The sequence below is a fragment of the Urocitellus parryii genome, chromosome 1, assembly GCF_045843805.1.
Source record: "Urocitellus parryii isolate mUroPar1 chromosome 1, mUroPar1.hap1, whole genome shotgun sequence".
Taxonomy (NCBI): domain Eukaryota; kingdom Metazoa; phylum Chordata; class Mammalia; order Rodentia; family Sciuridae; genus Urocitellus; species Urocitellus parryii.
The window spans coordinates 106,029,182-106,053,305 of record NC_135531.1 but is presented as its reverse complement, the minus strand read 5'-3'; the positions used below and the strand labels follow the sequence as shown (position 1 = coordinate 106,053,305).

The following is a 24,124-nucleotide window of genomic DNA, read 5'->3' as shown; positions in this document are numbered from 1 at the left end:
CAACTGGTTGTTTATCATTGCAGTTATGAAACAAACATCATAATTGGAGTTGAAATCTTCATTTTATGTACAGTTTATATTCCTCATTTTCCCTTAAAATTCAAACATTTGCTTGTGCTAAATAGTCTCAATGAAATGTTGTAGTATAATTCTGTTTCTTTTTTCAAAGTAATACATATTCTCATAGTCAACGTTTAAAATGAGTTTTAAACATATTCTTATAATATAAACATATTCTCATGACAAGAGATAAACACTTTAATATTTATAGTAATTACCATTTGGCCAACTCCCACTCTCATTCTCTTACCCTAAGGTATCCTATGCTAACAGTTTGTATGTAAAGAACATTGTTTTATATTATGCAAAATTTTCTTTCTGTATTTTTTTTCAATTTAAATTATGTCTTCAGAGTCTTTTTGTGTCATTCATTGTGGAAGTCAGAAAAATGCCCTTGAATGTATCCATGTCCTAATCTTTAAAACCATGAATATGTCACCTTTCATGACAAAATGGATTTTGCATATGTGATTAAATCAAGGATCTTGAGTTGAGGAGATTATTCAGTATAATCTGCGAGAGTGCAATGTAATAATAAGAGTCTTAAATTGTGGAAGAAGGAGAAAGAATTTTAGAGTCAGAGAGGGACGGGAGGATGACACACAGCTGGCTTTAATATGGATAAAGGACTCATAAGCCAATGAAGGCAGGTAGTGTTTGGAACCAGGAAAAGAGAGTAGATTATATTCTAGACACTCTAGAAGAATTGCAACCCTGATGAAACCTTGATTTTAGCCCAGAAAGATCTATATTCAGCTTCCCTCTAGAACTATAAGAGAACAAATTTGTTTTGCTTTGAGCCATTTAGTTGTCATTTGTTATAGCAGCAACAGGAAACCCATACATTCATATGGGTCTGTATCATTTGGAATGAGGTTCAGAGAAATTATATATTTGTTTAGTTAAAAATGTATTTGCTCTATCAAGAGGAATACATATATAAAATGTTGGTAGACGCTGACAAATTGTTCTTTACTTACCATGGAGGATCACTCTTTCTCCATATCTGCTTCCAGGGCCATAGCAGTGAAAATCAGCTCACTAAAGGGAATCATATTTCTCAGTGACTTAGTACTGTTTGGTCAGGAAAGTCTAAATGAATGTTTTGTGTAATTGGGAAGGGAGGAGAGATCCTTTATTAGTTAGTATAAATGTAATGGTGGTCCCATGCAATGACACATGTAGGAGGAGGCTGAGGCAGGAGGATCGCCAGTTGAAAGCCAATGTAAGCAAAAGCAAGGCACTAAGCAACTCAGTGAGACCCTGTCTCTATATAAAATACAAAATGGGGCTGGAAATGTGGCTCTCTGGTTGAGTGCCTCTGAGTTTAATCCTTGGTACTGCCCCAAATAAATCTAATGGTGGTTATATATTTAACTTTCTAAGTATGTTGTAAAAAATAAAATCAGAAAAATATTATCTCCATAGATCTCATGTTCTTATCTGTATTTGTCAGGCTAAACTCATAACGAGGTTCAGTTTCTAGTGAAAGCTCCTCTTAGATAATTATTAATTTTTTTGTGTTATATGAACACATCACTGGGAAAGATGTTTAGCTCAGGGATTAATTTTGGTCTCAGCTAAAATACATAATGTTCTTATAAATCCAAACCTATCTGAGGTAATATATTTGTCAAATTCTTCTGTGTGATACAATAAAGTAAATAGTTTAAAGCTGACCTAGTGTTGTGGGATCATAGTAACAAAAAACATAAAACACATTTTCCCAACTGTCAACTCTATGATTTCTTAGCATAATTTTCACATTTCTCTCTGAAATCATAGAGAAGGCGTAAGCCTCTGTCTCATGAAAGTTCTCTTTAATTTAAAATTCAATTTTATTTGTGATGTTTTTTGCCTTTCGTATTTATTGAAATGCTTTTGGTTTATGAATAACACTTCTAAAAGTTTGTTTCAAATGAATGCCATTGGCAAGTAAGATAGAAATAAAATATGGAAATGGCAGAAATAATCTTGATTTAATACAAATCACAGAATAATTTTTGAATGACTCATTTATAGGTATATCCTAGGGCACTATAAAACTCTACAGTGAGACTCATTCTCAGATGCATCTTCATTCTTGGAAATTAAGACTACATTTCTTTTTTTCCAATATAAACCAGAACTTACGGAGAATTTATTGGCCTTCTCAGTTGGCGAAGTCTAACGGTATCATTTCCATAAACTCACGTAATGAAACTCTCCGCAGACTCTGTGTACGGGAGCCTCAAATCAGAATACCTGAATATAGGTCTGGGAGCAAACAAATCTCTATCCCTCACCTCACAGAAACAATCCCTGAACATTAAGTTAGGAATAAATTCTTTTGGTCCTAGAAGGAAACTGATATTTAAGAATCTAAGAATTATAGTTTTATTTGAAGTTTATTAATGCTGCTGGCAATTTATTTTTCAATTTTAGTGAGAGATGTTTCCAGCTTTAGGATAAAAGAACATGTTTTTTTTTTGTTGTTGTTGTTGTTTGTTTTTTAATAATGCGCTTTATTCATTTGTTTGCAAAGTGAATAGGAATTGGCTGTGTGGGGATCTTCAAGCCCTTGACGTTAAGCAGTGCCTTTGCCATAGTTTTATCATGCTGTTCAGTTACAGCTGAAATCCCTTGGTTCTCATTATGTAAATCAAATAGTCATGTTGCAGCCTCATGCATCATGATATGATGTATTATATGTTTAGAAGAAACACATAAAATCTCTTTTCCCCTACATCTGAATATACTTTACACTCAGTGATTCTTGGCCTTAAGGTGAACATTTGATTTTATGTGATTCTTTGATTTGCTGCATTACCATCTTATTCAATATCATCTCTTGGGGTGTTTCTTTCTCCATTTGTTTGCTGGCAAAGATAGAGAAATTGAACTCTCCACTATTTAAGATAATTCCTAGGCTTTTTTTTCTCACTGACCCTAAGGAATTTATCACATGTGTCATACTGTCCTGTCCCTTCAGAGATGAAGCCCGTTTTATCTAACTTTGTGCCTTTCCCTCTATCCACTACTTGGCATATAAGAAACTTGGTGAATTTCATCACATCCAAGGGAAGCAGTTATGCACTGCACATAGTAGAAGGAACCATTTACATTGTTGCATATGCACATGTTCCTCTAGATTGTATAGTGTTCAACCTGTGCTTCTAGGCATGGTATCTCTGAAAATTTTGAGTTTTTGCAAACATACTAAAAAAATTTTGTGATCTACTAATCACAAATATGCCAGAAAACCTTTTCCCTTCCTCTTCCTCTATAATTATGTTCAGACTCTGGTATACTATGCCACCAGGGAAATATATTTTTCAATATCATTTGGATTTAGTTTAAGCCATAGGGACATACATCGCCTAATTTTAGTGCCATAAGAAGGGATTTTTTTTTCCTTCCTTAAATTGGTAGGTGGGAAAGAATCTGTGTAATTCTCAGAGTCAAAGGAAAAACTGAAGAATCATGTCCAAGGGAAGTTATGAAGAGGGAAAATGTAGGAATCTCATCCACTGAGATTAGAAAACTGAGGGCCATTCACATTCTCTTACTAGAACATCCATTTTATGTCCTCTTAAATAGTAGGTTTTGGCTTAGGGGCAAATTCTGTGATGAGAAGTTAATGACTGGAATATTCTGACCAGAAAATCTGAGGTAATAGAAGGTGGCTTCCTAGTGTACAGATGCTAGGAGGTAGGGATGGGGTTGGGGTTTGTCTCAGTGACATGGAACCATTCATATTTTTAAAAACTCTTATTAACCTTGGGAATAACTGTTATGATTGAGAGCAGTCTTGTTTTGCTTAGACTTTTAAAGTTGTTCATTTTGTCTCTTGTATATGGAAGGGTATGTTGACTTCTAGTTTACCTTAGAAGAAGGTTAGGGAATGGTAGCTACAGTGGTTACAGTTACAGGATAAAATATCATTGTATCTTCTCTCTGTTTGGAGTGTTCCTTCAAATTTTGGAATGTGTTTTCAGAAAGATCTTTTTTTTTAAACAACAAAAGGCATAGGTACTAAAACTCCCACTGTAGACAGACAATCTGATGATTTAGGTACTCAACATTTCTTTTTTTTATTATTACTATTTCCTTTTTGTAATTAACAAAAACAAATACACCTTGTCACATGCATTCAGTCAGTACAGTAGACCAGTAAGACATATGCAGTCCTATTAGGATTATCTATTCAATACACAAAAATGAAATGGACAGTAAAGTATCAAATATTAACAGCCAAGTTTCATTTATCCAGGATGGGTTAGCTAGTATATCGATTTGCCAGAATAAAAAAATTTGAAAAAAATGTTTACATGATACACTCTAGGACATGTTACACTACTACTTCTGTTTTCTGGAAGCACACAGGAATTAGTGGATAACACATTCTCCCATGTACTGTGTTTTCTGAATCTTGGGAGTGGCTCACTCCCTTGCCCATTAGATAAGAGGCCTGTGCAGTGGGTTGTAGGCCTCTATAGAGCAAAAGCACCTCTGGAATACCTTAGAAAGTTAGGTAAAGGAGGGAAAAGGCATGGCCGCCAAAGCAGATCAAGGCAAGGGGAAGGGGTAATGCACAAGAGGGCCCGAGTCCCTGACTTAGTAGAGACCTAATGAAATAAGGGAGAAGTATTCCCTGCTAAGAAACCTGCAGGAACAATAAATCTCCTAGTGATCCTCATGAAGCAATTCATTGGATAAGCTATCATACTTGATTTAATATTTTATATACAGCTGCAGATTGATAAAGGTCTTGTTAAGTATTAGGTGTGATTTAAATGAATGGAGTTTATATCAAATCTCTTGGAGGCTTGTTTTACAAAGATATTGCTTCAGGTTGTGTTTTAGCTTCTGTATGCCAACCTGATCCTTCTCCCCATTATTCTTAAAGTCAAGAATTCACTCTCTCTTTCATAGAATCATCTGTCAAGCATTTACCAGAAGAAAAGGTGAACACTTTTAACAGTTAATTTTTTTATTAAATTACTAAAATACTTAATTTTCTAGTCTATTTATACCCATGACTATCCACATACTTCTTTTTGTCTGTAACATTTTGGAAGAAAAACAATAGCAATATCATAGCAATTACTAATTTTTATAATAACTTATAACTGACATGATTCCTACCTGTTGGAAGATCTTTGCAAAAATATTAAATGTTAATTTAGGTAAATGTGAACATTTTATTGAGGCAGGTAGAATTTTAAAGAATTTGGTCAAAGTTATTGCATGATATAAAATAGTACAATAAAATAAGGTCTATATGACTGGATTCTGTATATTAAACTCTAAGATTAACAATATGCCAGTCTTTTGTTTTACTATGTTTAATATCTATAGGACAGGTCAAGATAGAGTTCATTTATTTTAACTACTTGGCATTTATACACAATGGAGTATTACGCAGCACTAAAAAATGACAAAATCATGGAATTTGCAGGGAAATGGATGGCACTAGAGCAGATTATGCTTAGTGAAGCTAGCCAATCCCTAAAAACAAATGCCAAATGTCTTCTTTGATATAATGAGAGCAACTAAGAACAGAGCAGGGAGGAAGAGCAGGAAGAAAAGATTAACATTAGAGACATGAGGTGGGAGAGAAAGGGAGAGAAAAGGGAAATTGCATGGAAATGGAGGGAGACCCTCATTGTTATACAAAGTTACACATAAGAGGTTGTGAGGGGAATGGGAAAATAAACAAGGAGAGAAATGAATTTCAGTAGATGGGGTAGAGAGAGAAGATGGGAGGGGAGGGGAGGGGGGATAGTAGAGGATAGGAAAGGTAGCAGAATACAACAGTTACTAATAGGGCATCATGTAAAAATGTGGATGTGTAACCAATGTGATTCTGAAATCTGTACTTGGGGTAAAAATGGGAGTTCATAACCCACTTAATCTAAGGTATGAAATATGATATGTCAAGAGCTTTGTAATGTTTTGAACAACCAATAAAAAAAATTAAAAAAAATTAACTACATGGTTATCTGCCTGACAAGACAATCAGAAAATATGCCCATTTTAGACATCTATAAGCTATAGAAAAAATATGTGAAACATCTTTTCATGTGCACACATAAGTCAAAAAGAGCCACGGCAGCAAACGTAGTCAGCTGCTGAGGCAATATGGTCACTTCCCTGAGGGAGTTTGTTGCATCAAGTAATCTTGGTTTTGGGGTTTGAACATCCACATGGGCACTATACAAAGTTGGAAGAGGACCTGAAATGATTACAGAGAACTGTAACTCTTAGATACCTCAATTCTTCATAACACTGTGATGTGTTAAAAGTTCTGCCAGCAAACACAGGTTATGAACCAGGAATCACTTTGTCATCCATGACCTCAGGATGGGAAAAGTGGTTGCTTAGGTCTTTATTTCTGTGAATCTGATTCCAAAAATGAAGCATTTAGTGAAACCATTTTCAAAACTGCTCTGGAAGGACCCTCTCTTAACTTACATCACATAAGGCCCCTACAAATAAAGTACAGTTTAATGAGTTCTTCATAGAATTCCAAAATGCTCAATGAGAACATGTTCCTTTGTTATTGTGACCAAGAGTCAAAACTATGACTAATAATTTAAAAAATTACTGACAGGGATTATAAAATTCAAAAGTTTACATGATTAACAAGAAAAATTTTAACTCTTGAGTGTGAGATGTTTTGGGAAGAATATTTGCTTTTAAAGATGAAAAATAATAAAATTTCCAGAAAATAAATATGATATTTACACTTTAAATTTCAAATTCCAAGTTAAAGATGTAGCTGAAGAAAGCACCTGTAGAATGGATAGTACATCTTTGGGATTCTCCACAGATTGGTGAAATAGTCTGAAAGCAGACAGTGACTGAGAGTTAACAGATGTCAAAAAAAGCACAAAGGACATATTCCTAAAGGAGTTCTAGGATAAGAGAGCAGAGAGAATGTCAGAGATAACAGTTTTTGTGTTTTCAGTTTTTCAGATTGAAAGATAGACCAAATATCAAAGAAGAGAAATAAAAACAGTATCAGCATTCAGAGACTTCTAGGTGGAACTGAAGAACTACAAAGATAAAAATAAACATTAAAACTAACTGGAGACCAAATGTAGGAAAGAAGAGAAAAAAACATGATGGCAGACTTCTAATCCATTTTTAGAAGTGCTAGAAAAAAAGAAGTAATATCTTTGGTGTACTGATAATAAAATCAACCTCCTTCTCTGCTATGAATAAATGAAAAATAATAAAAATGAAGGACACAAAACTGAGAAGTTTACTATTCACAGTCTTCATGAAAGCATGCATTTAAAAATAATGTGCCATTGGGCTGGGGATGTGGCTCAAGCGGTAGCGCGCTTTCCTGGCATGCGTGGGGCACTTGGTTCGATCCTCAGCACCACATAAAAATAAAATACAGATATTGTGTCCTCCGAAAACTAAAAAATAAATATTAAAAAAAAATTCTCCCTCTTTAAAAAAAATAATGTGCTGTGTACATAGTAAATGTACAAGTTATAACTGAGAAAACGCTTTCTAAATACATAAGAAAATTGCCAAATAAGCACTGATGGTTTAAAAACTTCTAATTTGAGATCTTAAAAAATCAAGAAGGGTCTGGAAATTTAGCTCAGTTGGTAGAGTGCTTGCCTTGCATGCACAAGGGCCTGGGTTCAATCCCCAGCACCACACACACACACACACACACACACACACACACACACACACGACTCCAGTATCAGATTTAAAAATATGAAAGATTGAGGATGAGATTTGATTAAAAACACAATATGGCTGGGTGCAGTGACTCACACCCATAATCCCAGTGGCTACAGAGGCTGGGATGGTAGGGTCATGTGTTCAAAACCAGCCTCAACAACTTGGTGAGGCCCTAGGCAACTCAGTGAGATCCTGTCTCTAAATAAAATACAAAATGGGGCTGGGGATATGGCTCAGTTGTTAAGCACCCTGGGATCAATTCCTTGCACCCCCAAAATAAAAAAAAAATAACAATAAAAAAATTAAAAGCACAATATGTCTTTGTGGTTTTTTTTAGAAGATGACTATACGAGATAATTTTTAGCTTTCAACACTAAAAGTTCATTCGGTAGGCAGAATAATGTTCTCCCAAAATTGTCCATGCTCTAATCTCTAAAACCTTAAAAAATATTATATAACTGAAAGGATTTGTAGGTAAGTTTATGTTAAGGACCAGAATTATTAGTGTTGATGCAATACAATCCCAGGGTATACAGGAGAGAGGCAGAGAGAGATGTTTTGATGGGAGCAGGGATTAGAGGGAAATTGGCTTGAAAAGGGACCACAGGTCAAGAAGTCTGGCAGCAGGGTTTCAGAACCAACATAGGTCTCTGTCAACACATGAATGGATAAATAGAGTGTGTATATAGACACAGTGATGTTTTATTCAGCCATAAACAAGAATGAAGTTATGTCATTTAAAGGAAAATAGATGGTACTGAAGAGCAAAATAAGCAACTCAAGTTAAGGATTGCTTTCTCTTATATGTGGAAGCCAGAGGGAAAAAAAGTAAAGAAAAAAGACCTTGTGAAAATAGGAGTTAAAAACCATTAGACTAGAGAAGGAGATGAAGGGAGGGAGGAGGAAAAGGAAGGGGATTACAGGGAATGCAATGGGCCAAATTATGCATTGTGCATGTATGAATATGTCACATGAATCACATTATCAAGTATAATTATAATGCACCAATTAAAAATAAAATGAAATTTGGCCACCTCTAGAAGTTGAAAAATGCAAGGTAAGTGACTCTCTCCTGGAGCTTCTTGGGGGTACACTATACTGCCAACACATTGATTTTAGCCCAGCAAAAATCATTTCAGATGTTACCTCTGGACTGTAAGATAATAAATATGCATTATTTCTACCAAATAATAATTTTTGCAGCAGAAACAGGAAGCTAATGGATTCTTATTTAAAATGTAAATGTAGCCACACAGGAAACACAATTTAATATTGCTTTAAAGCACTTTTAGATAAAAGAGAGGGAAATAAAACTAAATAGGAAAGGAACAAAGAAATATAGGTTGGTAAATAGAGATCACAAGTAAGACTATAGACAAATCCAGAGGAGGAAGAGGAGGAGGAGGAGGAGGAGGAGGAGGAGGAGGAGGAGGAGAAAAGATTAAATTCACTTTGAAGATTATTATATTAATAGATTAAATTTTTAACCATATGCTGTTTGCAGTAGACTCAAATGAAATTTAAAAGTGAAAAAGAAGATTGGGTAAGCAAATAACCATGTATTACTAATATCTTAATATCTATCAATATCAGACATAATAATCTTTAACAAAGAAAATATAAGGTATAAATATGAATTTTACACAGTAATTCAAACAGTAATTTAAAACAATAAAAAACAGTTTAAGTACTCAATAACTTAGCTTTGAAATAAACAAAGCAAAATTAGTAAACTACAAGAAGGAAAAGTCAAAAGAATTTATAACCACTCTGGATTTTCAGCAGTACTTCCTCAGCAACAGATGTATTGATCAATTCTAATTTGTTTATTGTATTAATGAATTGCCTATCAGAACAGTTAACAGCTGAATCTAGTGAGCATGGATGGAACTGCTGCAAATATACAACATGCATTCAATCATGCAAGGAAATTTGCAAAATTATATGTAGTTACCAAATCATAAATGTTTCTGATCAGCCAAACAGTTGTAACTGAAAACTTGCCATTTTAGTTATTAATATAGATATCCTTGGAGAGTTGGCAGGAGTATCATGCTAATATTTTAAAGTCATTTTTCTCATTTAGGAATGGCATTCAGATCCTATGAAAGAGGAATTTCCTTTTTAAAGATAGTTTTTATTTTCTCCTTCACACACATACATAGGAACGTTGTAATATTGTTTATAATAGTCAATGTTTAACAGAACCTAAATGCTCAACAATAGAAAATTGCTTATGTTATGGTAAAAGGATAGCAGCAATGGAAACAAATACACAGAAAAATGTAAATAGCTAAATTGACTGTGTTTACTCTATGCCTGGCATTGTTTTAATGGCTTATATGAAATAATTCACTCAACTTACACAATAAACATGCTTACATGTTTTATATGTTAAATCTTTTGACCTACATAATCAAACTATGTGATACATTTTTATTAATTCTAAGTTTTAGATGAGGTGACTGAGGCACAAGAAGGTGAAGTGATTGCCTAAGAGTAAGAGGCACATAAAATGTTTTGATTTTTGTTACAGCATGCTGTAAATCTCAAACTGCTTAATGATTAAGTTCTACTAAATTATGGTCTGTGAAATCCTAAGTAACTGGTAATAAGAGTGAAGTATTCCTAAGGAATGCTCTTCAAGATATAGTAAAATTGTAGAAGGTTATTTATAGATAGATTCCACTTGTGTAAATACTAATTCCATCAGGCCCTTATTGGAAGATTATTGGCCATTAAAATTATTTTCTAATCTTATGCTATACAAATGTTATGCTGTTCTAAATTTTATTCCTTACATTTAAAATTCCAATCTGAAAAATATATTTGTCATGTGAAGTAGAGATTTTTTAATAGTTATACAAGTGGAAAGCCATATTCAAACACTAGATACTATTTGTTTTAAAATAAAACATGCAATCTTGCAAAAATTTAAAACAAGAGACAATGTCTCAACATTAGTTATAAATGTACCATGAAATCTTAATCTTCCATTTTTTTAGAATTAATGATTAGTTAAATCTTATTCTTAATTTTATTAATTAAATACTTAGGGGATAAAAGATGTGTTTAATTAATCATAACTATTAAAATGAGTCACGTGATATCTACTGATTGTGCAAATAAATTTATCTTTACTTTGATTTTCTACTCTTTTTTCTAGGAAAGATTTCTGTGTACATAAAGATGAACCCTGTGACACTGTCGGTAAGTGTGTGTTAACATTTTCACATTTTGTGGGAATTCTGGAGACTTTGAATATATGGATGCTTTAAATATAGTAAAATATTTAGTGTGGAAGTTTTAAAGAAATATTTTAGAATGTTAGAGAAATATGTATTCCACCAACATATTTAATCATTGGTTAATACTTCTGTTATTAATGAAATCATTTCAAGTCATGTATTAGCTATATATGGAGACAATTTTTAAATGATACTTCAAGACTATCATCAATTCTTTTTTGTTGACTTTCCAAAGATAAACACATACATTTGATAAAATTCTATTGTTACTGGTAACTCAGGACAAAATATATTGATTTATTTTTCTGTTTTATTTATGTGGTTGAAGTTACTTGCAGAGTGTATCAGAAGAAAGACCATCTAATTTGCCTGACTTGTAAGGATTCTTAGTGCATATAGCAACAAATTTTCCATCTCTTAAATTGGATATCTAAAATCCATAAAACATAACCATTCAACCAGTAGAATCTATGACTCACAGTTTTTCTAATTTTGAGAGAATGGCCATATATATGTTTATATTTTAAAATAAATGCATCTATATAAAAATCAATTTACCTGTCCAAAAATACCCAAATATTGTTTTTTTTCTATTTTAAGTCATATAGTTTTATGTAAAAAGGTATAATTGGTAAAATGTATTTGTGTCATAATCTGGGGCATATCAAGTGGGCTTCATTTCTGAAGGATGATATTTTAAATTAACCATTGGTTGTGGTGTCATTTGTTCATTGCAAAATGAATAATAAATAAAAATGAATGAAATTAAATAAATAGTTATGGATATTTTTAAAATAATTCAAACTATTTCCTTTAACTTTAGCTCTCATTAACCTCCTTCTATGTTTAAAATCTTAGATAAAAATGTTCAAAATAATTAAACTACTATAAAGTTGGTGGTTATGAGGTGATTTGGAAATATGATAATGATGATGGGAATATGTGGTGCCTAAGGGACCAAGAGCATAAAGAGCAACACAGTTAGGGAGAAGCTGAACTGATTTAGGGATGAAACTCCCACTGTGACCTCACTAACCTGCTTTCTGCAGTTTTTTTCTATTCTTTCCTGAATCTCCAGAAATCAAAACTTGATGCAGTTTTAATCACCCTAACCATGGAAACATTTGATCATCAATAAAGCTTTTCTCAAAATAGGTACCTTTTCTTGCACTGACGTGCTGTGCTATCTTCCCCCTCCTACAGACTCTCTCTTTAAAACTGGCAGATCAGCGAGGTCTTGCTTTGCTTGACCAAATGAGAGAAATGACAGGCAATATCTTTATGATTAGTCCAGGCCTATCCAGGGTTCATTTCAGGAGCCCACCTAAGCCAGCCACCATATAGGAACTGTCCTGGATGGAACATGTGACCTCTGTTCTGATGGGCTCATTGAGCTGATAAAAGGAACATTTTAGTGGTTAGAATTGCTTCCTAAATGTCCCCACTGTAAGTATGTATAATAATTGGAGAAATGCCACCATGATTGCTATAACCACAATAGAAGCCATTGTTGGGATGAATCTGACTACCTACAGTGCAGAAGGGGGAGGTGGACAGATCCTTCTCTTGGCTAACCTAGCTGAAACATTACATTATCCACCCCTGAAGTCCAGTCTAATGTTTAGATTTCTTGATATGTGAGCCAATATATCTTCTTATTATTTAATCCAGTTGAGGTCTTTTATTTGTGACTTACAGATTAAGGCCAAAATATTCCCCGATGCTTACATATTTATTCACAAGAAAAGACGTATATGCAGCAAGTATATTAACATTAATAAAAAGTGCTAATAAAAAATTCTCTTTGACTTAATTTAAAAATTAAACAAATTGGATCATTACACATTGTATATTGCCAGGGGCCACCATGAACATAGGAGCTGTGCACATAGGAGCTGAGCACATACCCTTAGCCTTGAGTGATGGAGGTGTGGAACTGGCTTCTGCTGGCAGTGTGGAACCAGACCTCATCTTCACTTAGCAAGGAATTACAGCCTGGGCCTGGACTACACCCCCCTGAAACCCAATCCCTTTACTCATTTGGGTGGAAGTTTCTCAAGTGTCTTCCCCCTAATAAATAAGGATTCAGGCTGCGCTCTCTTTTCCCTGCCTCTTATGCCTCCCTTGTGGGAACTGGGGCAGCAGAGCAGTCATTGAACCCCAAGAAAAAGGTACTTTCTGTGTCTGTGTCATTCCTGGAGTGACCCTGACTGCTTTAGTCGTGGGTCATAGCAGTCTATGCATCAAATTATTACATTGTACCTCGTAAATGTGAACAATTATTGTATGTCAATGAGAAATTTTAAAAAATGATTACAATTTTATGGAGATCTTTGTTAGGAAAGTTGTATTACCAAGAGATGTTTTATGGTAATTCCTAATGGATTTATCTTTTTTTTCAGTTTTTGATAAGCATACTGTTTCTAAAAGTTTGACTACTTTAAATAACTCATATAAGTGGCACTGTGCAAAATGATATTAAATAAATACATATAGCTTATTAATCATCTTAGATGCTGTAATTTCTAGTAAAACATAGCAAAATACATTTTGGATGAAAATCCATAAAATTTTTATACACATTTTAAAGTCTCCCTATATAATACAAAGTGTTGTGTTTTTATCAGATGCTTTCTGAACTCAGCATGCCCCTTCTTTCATCTTTTATTTGTAACATAGGAATTCATCCTATTTCCCTTTGGATACTATAACAAAAAATACTTTATGATTTGAATAATATGGGGTTGAATGATAACTTCTTCGACATTTTTCCCTACTCTTGCTGTATACAGAGCAAAAAAGGAAGGATAGCAGTTAAAAGTTTTGAATTTATATTATTAACTTGAGTTATGAATGGAGAATAATACCTGTATTTTAAGAGCAATAGTAAACTTTGTATTGCAAAATTAGAATTCCAATAATACATTCCCAGACATTTTATTTAATTACCTCAAAGTCTGAGCTCTCTAGTTCTATTATCATTACTATTTTAGAAAAAAGAAAGCTGTGAGATAAAACAAAAAATGATAGATTTTAAGTCAGACATCTAGATTTATTTATTTTCTCATTTTTGTTTTTAAAAAATTTATTCTTTTTAGTAGAATATATTTTGACATATTATACTTCTGTTTATTACTCATGTGAAAGTGGCACTTATCTAACACTCTAATAGCTTGGGTTCCACACCTCTTAAATGGAGGTTTTATTATCTACTTCATAATAACACTTTCAAAGTGGTTCATTGTTAATTGGCATTCAATGTGCAGCAGTTTCTAGCACATCTTCTGGTTCCTGAGGAAAGGTAAGAAATTTGCAAGCATCACTGTTAGAAAGTGGTAATGCTGGGCCTCTACCCAAGCTCTTCTGACTATAATGAGAATTATCTTTCTTTTATGTCATGGTGCATTCATATGGTAGAAACAAATATAAATATAGTTATGGCTACAAGAAAAATATTTGAATAAAGTTACAGAATAAAATTGGAAATAGGAAATATATACACTCAGAAATACATTTTATATCTTATTATAATATCAAAACTATTTTTCTTTTGTTAAGTCAAAAGGAATATACATTTTAAATGAATTGGGCTTCATTGACATCATGGGGTGTTATATATAGATGCTTCCATTGATAAATTGAAGTTATTTATGTGACTTTTATTTGAAAAGTTACTTAGAAGGTATAAAGCAAAAATCATTTTTACTATGCCATTTATCATACAGTTTTTCCTGTAGTTTTGGTGAGGGAGATAGTTTGGTAGGTCAGTAGGTAGATGTATAGATACTGGAAGAAAAAATTCCATTAGGCATTTTAATCAACAACTGATTTTTAAAGTACATATACCTTTTAACGTCTCTGAAATTGGGATTCATTTCACAATCAATTGCTTATTTTAATTTTGTCATAATTCACTTAAAATGTTTAATATTATATTGGATGAAATATAGTGAGTATTTTGAGTAAAGCTCCCTTACTTTTCTATGGTAGGCAGAATAATAGTCACTCAGAAGTTCCATCCTCAGGAATTAGGATTGTGGATGGAACTAGGACTGTGATTCAATGAACCTTAAAATAGAATATCCTGTAGTAACCCACAAGGGTTGTGAAGAAAAAGTGAAAAGGGGATATATGAGTTCTGAGTCAGAGGGAGATGTGATCACTCATGAAATGCACAAGGAAATGTGATAAGGAGACAACCCATAGCTGGTTTGGAAGGAAGGGGAGGGGCCACACATGAAAACATATGAACATGGAAAAGCAAAGAAGTTCTGTCTCCTCTAGCCTCCAGAGAAAAATACAGATAGCCCTACTTGCACCTTGAATTTGGCCACAAGGTCTGGGTCCAGTGCCACAGAACTGCAAGAGAACAAATTTGTAATTATGTTTACAGCAGTCATAGAATATCATATACTTTCTAATACATAATCCTTTCTATCATTTGTAGAGAAAGGATCAAGAAGCATGGTGCTCTCCAATGTTTAGACCATCAGGACTATAATTTTGGCATTATAATTACTTTTGAGAAGCAGTAAAAAGGTAGAGATTAGATTTAAAAAAACATAAGTTAGTGCTATGATATATAAATATATATAAAGAATAGTAAACTCGGGCTGTGCCAACAAACATGATTAATCATAATTGATCAATTTTGTTGAGAAACTAAACCTTACTCTAAAAGGCCCTATCATCTCTTAACAATTAAAGAAATTGGATAAATGTATCAAAATCTTCCCAAGAAAACCCTGAGCTGTGATTATTTTACAGATGATTTCTACCAAAATTCTACAATTGTATCATTCCATAATATACAAACCATTTTACAGACTAGAAACAGAGGTATTAAAAACAAAATTTCTAGACAAATCCTGAGAGGATCATGAAAGAAATAAAAGTGATAAACCACTCTTACTTAGGAAAGAAATGGAAAAATAATCAAAACCAAATATTAGCAAATATTATCTCATTATATGTGTGTGTGCACATATTAAATAACTAAGTAGGGTTATTTAATTCCAGATTTATTCCAGAAATGCAAGGGTAGTTCAACATTAAAAGGCTTAAAATGTAACTACAAATTCCAAATAAAGGTAAAAACCATATGATCATCTTGTTTAGACAAAGAAAATGTCTCATAAAATTTATAGCACACTTATGATAAAAACTGCTGGCAAAATAGGAAAAAGTAGGAACTTCATTAACCAGTGAAAGTCACTTACACTAAAATCCATAAATATATATTTTTTTCCAATAGTATAGCATTAGAAACATTGCTTTGGGGCTGGGGATATGGCTCAGTGGTAGAGCCCTTGCCTAGTACATGTGAAGCACTGGGTTCAATCCTTAGTACCACATTAAAAAATATAAACAACAAAAAAAATTAATTATTGGGTCCATCTTACACCTAAAACATATTTTTTTTAAAAAAAGAAATTTAAAGAAAATTGATTTGTCTGATTCTAAATGTTATATGGAATAATATAACCTAAAAATTACCAAAGCTAGAGTGAAGAAAAAATATGGAAAGAGAATCAGTTGTATCAGATATGAGTAAATAAGAAAATGAAGTTGCATGTATTTAGAAATTACTTTGTAATTACTTTGTAATTATTTTGCAATTCATTGGGTTAGGTAATATTCAATAGATAATGTTAAGATGATTATTCATATGGACAAAGGTTGAAATCAATGCCATATTTCTTAAATTTCTAAAAGTAAAAGAAAATATAGAAAAATGATTTTCTGTTTTTGAGGTACAGACAGATTGTTTAAAGAAAAATGTAAAGAAATTGTTTGAATTTAACTATATGAATATTTAAAATTTCTGCATAGCAAAAGCCATTATGAAAGTGAAGAAAGAAAAAAACAATCTTCTGTCTAGGAAGATTTGCTATATTTCATGGATTTTAAGGTTCCTTCAGTTGTCATTGATTTTTAAGAGATGAATATTTTATATACTATCAATTTTTTAAAATATAATAAATTTTAATTCTAATATATTGATATTAAGACATATGTCAAGTAATTGAACCTTGCAATTAAATATATATAGTATTTGTAGACATATAACCAAATAAAATATTTACAATATAGACATGTTGTAGGCCATTAATAGTTATCAATCAGGAGTAAATTAATTATCAGTAGTTGATAATTAATTAATTAATCAATCAATCAAGAAGCCACACTGTGTACTATGTTTGAATAAATACGTTTGTATGTTTATATATGTGTGTATTGAGAATTAAACAATATCTCAGAAAGCATTTTTACATAGATTATATTTATCAATTATTTCCATGTTATAAATTAAAATGAATGTGATGGACATCATTATCCAATATACATGTATAAAGACTCGAATTGGGTGTCAACATACTTTATTTATAAACAGAGATTTGAAAAATTGTGGTATATATGTGTAATAAGAATTGTAATACATTCCACTGTCATATATTTAAAAAATAAAAAATCAATAAAACTAAAAAAATGTTATGCTAACACTTAAAAAATAGAGAAATTCTAAAAAATATTTTATTAATTTAATTTAAAATAAACTTATCAAATGTTATCATAAATGATAGCTTTCACATTTTTTTAGTGAAAAATAGGTACAGTGGGCTGGGGATATAGCTCAGTTGGTAGAGTGTTTGCCTTGCATGCACAAAGCCCTGGATTCAATCTCCAGGACCACACAAACACACACACACAAAATTGATATACTGCTGGGACTCAGGTTGTGGCTCTGAGGTAGAGCGCTTGCCTAGCATGTGCAGGGCCCTGGGATTCTCAGTACCACATAAAAATAAATAAACAAAATAAAGGTATTTAAAAATTGGGTATACCATTCATGATAAAATTAATAATATAATTTTTTTTTAGATTTTTGCAAATTTCTTTATATCTGCTGTGTAGGAGAGAGCTGGAATCCCGCGTTGCATATGTGCATATATGGTGTTGTTTTATGTTATGTTATTTTGGTTAACCAGTAGAAGGAAAATTTGATGTGACTTAGATAAGTAGTTACTCAAAGAGATGTATTTTCAGATTATTGTGGAAATTCTTTGAAAGTTCACTAAAACCCAAGTGGTAGTGCCTTCAAGCTTTGTAGAATGTGAATTCTAAAAGCATATAAGTAAACTTTCATACTCTATTAAGTTAGTATCTATTGTTATGTTTTAAATAGATTTTTTTAAACATCAATCATTGGTCAGTTGAGAAGTACTAGCTTAGGGACTTAGGAGAATCCTAATGTTGACATTAAGTGTACTAGAAATGGAGATAGCTACAGATGTCATGTTTATTGATATAACTTTTATATCTGAAAGTCTTTAAGTATAGAAGCTGTCAAGCTCATGGAGGAAGAAAAACATTTTTAAATATTTTTATTTTTATTTGAAAGTTCAGATTTTATGTTTGACCAAAATAATACCATCATGTGGTCTGTGGAGTGACAGGATTACTTTGTTCATTTGGGGGTATCTGTCAGCCAAATATTAAAGTCTGAATATCAATTTTTGTTTATCAGACATATCCTTTCAAGTAAAAAGTGTGCTTAGCGAAGACCAGTTTGTTTAGAACCTCACAGGACTTTTCAGTGAGGCAATATCATAATTTAGTGAGCAGCAGAAATGTTTTATCTATACTTCCTTCTTGTCACAAAATATTAGAAATGAATGAACTCAGGTGTTCAGGTTTAATCAAATTAATAATTTTTCTGTGTTACCTATGATATTTTTAAAGTGGAACTGGTATTTTTTTCCTACTAGGAGTGAGTGGAAGTGAAAAATAAGTGACATTAAAATTTGGTACCATTGCCTTTATTGGGGTCAGGCAATTTTACCTACCATTGCTTTTGCTTCTTCATTACAGATGTTTACATGGTTTTGACATTGCATATATCTCTTGAAGTGGTCTTAGAGGTCACACTGCAAAGGGTTTTGGAAGATTGGGGTTCTGAACAATCCTCTTTGAGAAATTCTTCCATAAACTGGCTATGACTGATAATCTGTGGAGGTAGTTAGTGATCACTGGTGCTTGTGTGTGTGTGTGCGCGCGCGTGCATGTGCGTGTGTATGGACATGTATTTTATAAAACTTTTTAAGGACTTTAAAGTTTGGAAAATTGTAAATACTTAGAGCTGGCAAAAGTGAATCTGATCAACATGGTTTCCAGCAAATCATATGAATATTTTTCTAATACTTGTTGGTGAGAGAGGCATCAGCTTCAGCTCCACGAGGTCCATTCTACTGTCAAGATTTAGATGCTTCAATATTTCTAACAAATGTTCTTTCCCTCTCTTTGAGCAGGTTGGGATTATAGAATTTATTCTCCTGTGTGCTTCTAAATATTCTGATTTTATGCACTGGACAATCCTCAAACAGGTATACAGGCCACCCAGGAAGCAAATACTAAGAAGAAACACATCCAGGAACTAAAACATATTTAAATGACCCTTTTATGTTGACATTTCACATTTGAGAATCTCCAGACACTTCCTTTCCAAACACCAATACATTCTCCAAACCACATTTCAGCAGAAGTAATCATTTTTATTGGGTGAGAAGAAGAGATGAAGCCAATTTTTTAAGTAGCTTAATTCTCATTAAACAGCAGTGTGGCATTTTCTCTTGCCTTGTGGAACCTAGAGCACAGAGAACTTCAGAGACTAAAAATACCAAAAGCTATTATTGGCATCATCTCTCTACTATCTTTGTGGATACAGTCATATTGTTGGTACTGAAAAATCATTTTAGCTTAATATTTAATCTTTTAAATTTGTAATTCTTTAAACCAGGCAAAGATAAGGCTGCTTTCTCTATAAATTTTGCTTTCTGTCTTCATTATTAAGTATACAAGGGAGTTGAAGTATATTTTTGTGTATTTACTGTATTCAAAATTCAATTCAAGTTTGTGGTAGATTCAAGGATGACTCTAGGGTTCCTTGTTTAATCATCATAGTGGGAATGGTACATTAGTGGAAAAGATTATCATCCGTATTAGAAACATTCAGTACCCTTTAATTTGTGTGATTTCATATAAACTATGGTCACTTTGAAACTCCCAGAAGTTATCATATTTGTGTGAGATATGTTGTTATGAAGCACTCCTTAGGGATTAATGCGGATGTCCTCAGAAAAGCAAATGAACTATGTTCAGTGTTGTTGACAGAATTCTAAAGATAGCACTTTTTATTTTCCATTTCTAATGATTCATTCAAATATGAACATAGGTGCTGCTGTGAAGGGATATTGCAGATTTAATTAAATCCCCTCACTTGACCTGAAGATATGCATATCTAGCCAAGTGAGTCCTTTCAAGAAGAAATAGGAACTGAATTGTTCCAACAGCCTGATAAGTTTCGAAACTGATTCCCCAAAACCTTTAGATAAGAGCCCAGCCTGGATGACATTTAGTTTTCACTTTGTTGAGACACTAAGCTGAGAATTTAGTCAAACTTGCCTACTTCTGACCTGTAAACTATGGCATAAAAAAGTCTGCTACATTAATGGTAATTTGTTTCGCAGCAATAGAAAACCAACCCAGACAAGGAATACATACATTGACACATTGATTGAGAGCTTATATACTAAAGAAATTTAGCCCATCATGAATAAAAGTGTACATGTCGTCCTTTGTGAAGGCAGAGTAGGAAGGGACATGATGTTTTTAAGGAATAAAAGCCAAGGAGAGAAATTCAAAGAGATTCCTAATTATTATATCTGATTGCACAGTATAACAGTGAAAGGATTTTAGGAAAATTTTGGAAGAACTTTACACAAACCTATGATCTTTGTTATTTTTTCATTTTTAATATTTCTCTTCCTTTGTCTCAGTAGTGATGAATAAAAGTACATTAAAGTAAAGTGGCTCTGAACATTTGCCCTGTGGCCCTGAAAGGACAGGAGAGGGGAAAATTGATTCTTGAAGGAGGTACATTGGGTGATATCACCTCAGAACACAGGAAATGCATCAACTCTCTGGACCTCCAGCAAGAAAAACCTAATGGAGTCAGACTGGGCCTGGGCATCACTCTAGCTTTGAAATCTAAAGATCTGTGAGAGTCACTAAACAATAAGGTATCCAGAGAGTTTTAATTCACACCAAGGCAGTTTTAAAAGTTAATAAGTTAATAATTAATTAAATAATTATGATCAAAGAAAAGCATAAATCTGGATGCCACATGCCAACTACCCTTAAGATCATTCTATTATCATTATTATTATTATTATTATTATTATTATTATTATCATTATGTATTGAACTTAGGGGCAATTAGCCACTGAGCCACATCCCCAGCCATCTTTTAGTTGTAGATGGACACATATCTTTATTTTATTTATTTATTTTTATGTGGTGCTGAGGATTGAACCCAATGTCTCACACATGCCAGGCAAGGGCTCTACCACTCAGCCACAACCCCAGCCCCCTATTTTGTATTTTATTTAAAGACAGGGTCTCACTGACCTGCTAAGCACCTCGCCATTGCTAAGGTTTGCTTTGAACTTGAGATTCTCCTGTCTCAGCCTCCTGAGTCAATAGGATTACAGGCATGTGCCGCCCCACCTGGCTGATCATTCTATTATTGACAAATACTTTTGAGACATTTGTTTATATAATCAGAAATTTAACTAATACATTATAAGTACTTAGTTTGGAAGTATTAAACATCATAATTAGTTTTGTAACTTCAATATTTCATTACTTAATGCCCCAGCAATAGTAATTAGATGCACTAGGAATAGACAGAAGCATTTGTTACAGGTATTGGAAACTGATTTTATACCATTCCTCTCAACCTTGTTTTCTTTTTTTTTTTTAATTTGTTTTAATTAGTTACACATGACAGTACAATGATCTTGACATATCATACATTTGAATTAGATGGGGTATAATTTCTCATTTTTTTCTTATCAATCAAGATGGCCACAGGTCACTGCTATTTGCACATTATAATAGTCTGAATGAAATATGTTGCATGTATAAAAGATCATAATTTTTATCATGTACTTAATTCACATATGAGAAAGGTCTAGAAAACAGAAGATTAATTGAAATATTGGTCTGAATTCTAGCCCAGACCTAGCATACTACACGTAAGAAGAAGCCTTTTTACATCTCTTCAGGGTTTTGCCTTTTGAATTAACATAGAGGCACTCTTGTAACTGACAACTGATACTTTTTGCAGATTTTAGTGGGATTCTGTCTTCCTATATATTATGTTAGAGGAAGCCTATTATTTTTCCTTTACCTATTTATCTATGTTCAAATTCTATGCCTTCTTCAGAACCCTGATTAAATTCCACATTTAGACTTCCTAGATTCTCACACCATGCATGGGTGTGGTGTACTTCAATTCATCTTTCTTATGCCTTGCATTTCATTCACTCCCTCCCCCCAGTTTCACCATAATACCTTATAGCCAAGGGTGTTGGTACATTTCTGTTTCCAGAACAGGGACTTGACCATCCCAGGTGCTTAACCTGTATACTCTGTATGGCAATGAACTCCTGATAAGAACATAACCTTTTTTATGGTTCACAGTAACAAAGAAGATGGATTTATCTTGCTTAATTCTTGGCTGCTGTTGTATTTCTTATTAGGTACTGTCCAAAACATAAATCAGGCACTTTATCAGTCTATTTTGGCAAAATATGTTGCAGGGATAAGACTTGGATACATAATTCTTAGGAATTATCATAAAAAGTTTTACTTTTAATATTTCTCTTCTCAACATCTTTTACTGTTAAACAATGATTTTAATTATACAATTTTGTTTCTATTGGAGACTGTTTTAATGCAGTAATTAAACAAAATGTGAATATTAAAATATGCTTAATATGAGTTTGGGAAACAAAAAACATCTTAATTTCAAAACTCCCTGAGCTCTTCCTTGTATCTTTCAGAGTTGGTCTTTGAGAAGTGGCAGCTTTGTATTCGTCACATATTTAAACAATGTAATCAGTGGAAAAGAATTCTTGTTAAGCTTCTATTAATGTACATGGCCTTTAAAAGATATCACTGCTTTTGACCTTTTAAGAATTCACTGTGATAAGAGATTATTATTTCATTTTACAAAAAGGTTTAGTTTAATATTTAATGGTTACCATGTTTCAGACTAGCATATGCTTGAAAAATGTTTATCTAAATTAATTAGCATTCCTAAGTCCAATTATTATCCTAGATATATTGTTGAGAAACTTGAATCCCGGAAAAGAGAAGAGATTTTCCAGTAGTCACAAAGCTAACATCTAGGGTGGGACTGAACCCTGTAGCATTTAATATAAGAGCACCAGTATTATTATTATGAGGCAGGTGCTCCAAAAAAACCCCAATTATATTGAAGTATAATTTATAAATAAAACAAAACCCAAAACCCTGTATCTGTTTAATGTCTATAATTTAATTAATTTGGACTTTAGCTTTAATTTTTAAAACTTAAATCTTTATGTTTTGCTTTTTCATATTTAATTCATAAAGAAGTTCCTGAAAAATCTATTATTACACTTTAATCAAAATATTTTAAACTACCGAATAATTTTTGAGAAAAACCTAAAAATGTGATATCTCATAAAATAAATCTCAGGTTAGAGTTCTTGTCTTTATATAAATGCATATTATATTCAACAAATTCTGTCAAAACATTATTTATATTGAACTTAATATTTAAAATACTTAGAGATTTAAGAACATCAGACATATGTTGTTACAATTATTTTAAAGTGAAAATTATATCCTTCATGTTGTGGATACGGTGGCACATGCCCGCAATCCCAGAAACTCCGGAGACTGAGGCAAGAAGATTGCAAGTTCAAGGCCGGCATTAGCAATGGCAAGGCACTAAGCAACTCAGTGAGACCTTGTCTCTGAAAAAAATGTAAAAAAGGACTGGCGATGTGGATCCGTGATTGAGTGCCCTTCAATTCAATCCCCAGAAGCTTAAAAAAAAAAAGAAAGAAAAAGAAAATTCTATTCTTCAGGTTTCTCTAGCTTATAAAATGATTTCTTTCCTTTACTTGAATAAAATAATACTGTTCACAGAAGTAAAGAAAGGAGAATGAAGGAAAGGGAAGAGGGATGGGACAGGGAAAGACAGTGAAATTAATCTGACCTAATTTTCCTAT

General features: G+C 32.8%; 1 protein-coding gene across 2 annotated transcripts in view; it reads left to right on the top strand.

Moving 5' to 3' along the window:
• Positions 1 to 24,124, top strand: part of Adamts19 (ADAM metallopeptidase with thrombospondin type 1 motif 19) — a 264,305-nt gene that overhangs the window by 78,188 nt on the left and 161,993 nt on the right. For both annotated transcript variants that reach the window (XM_026408507.2, XM_026408506.2), the window contains one exon: positions 10,919 to 10,962. In XM_026408507.2, coding sequence (XP_026264292.2) covers positions 10,919 to 10,962 — 44 coding nt within the window. The remainder of the gene's footprint in view (positions 1 to 10,918; positions 10,963 to 24,124) is intronic.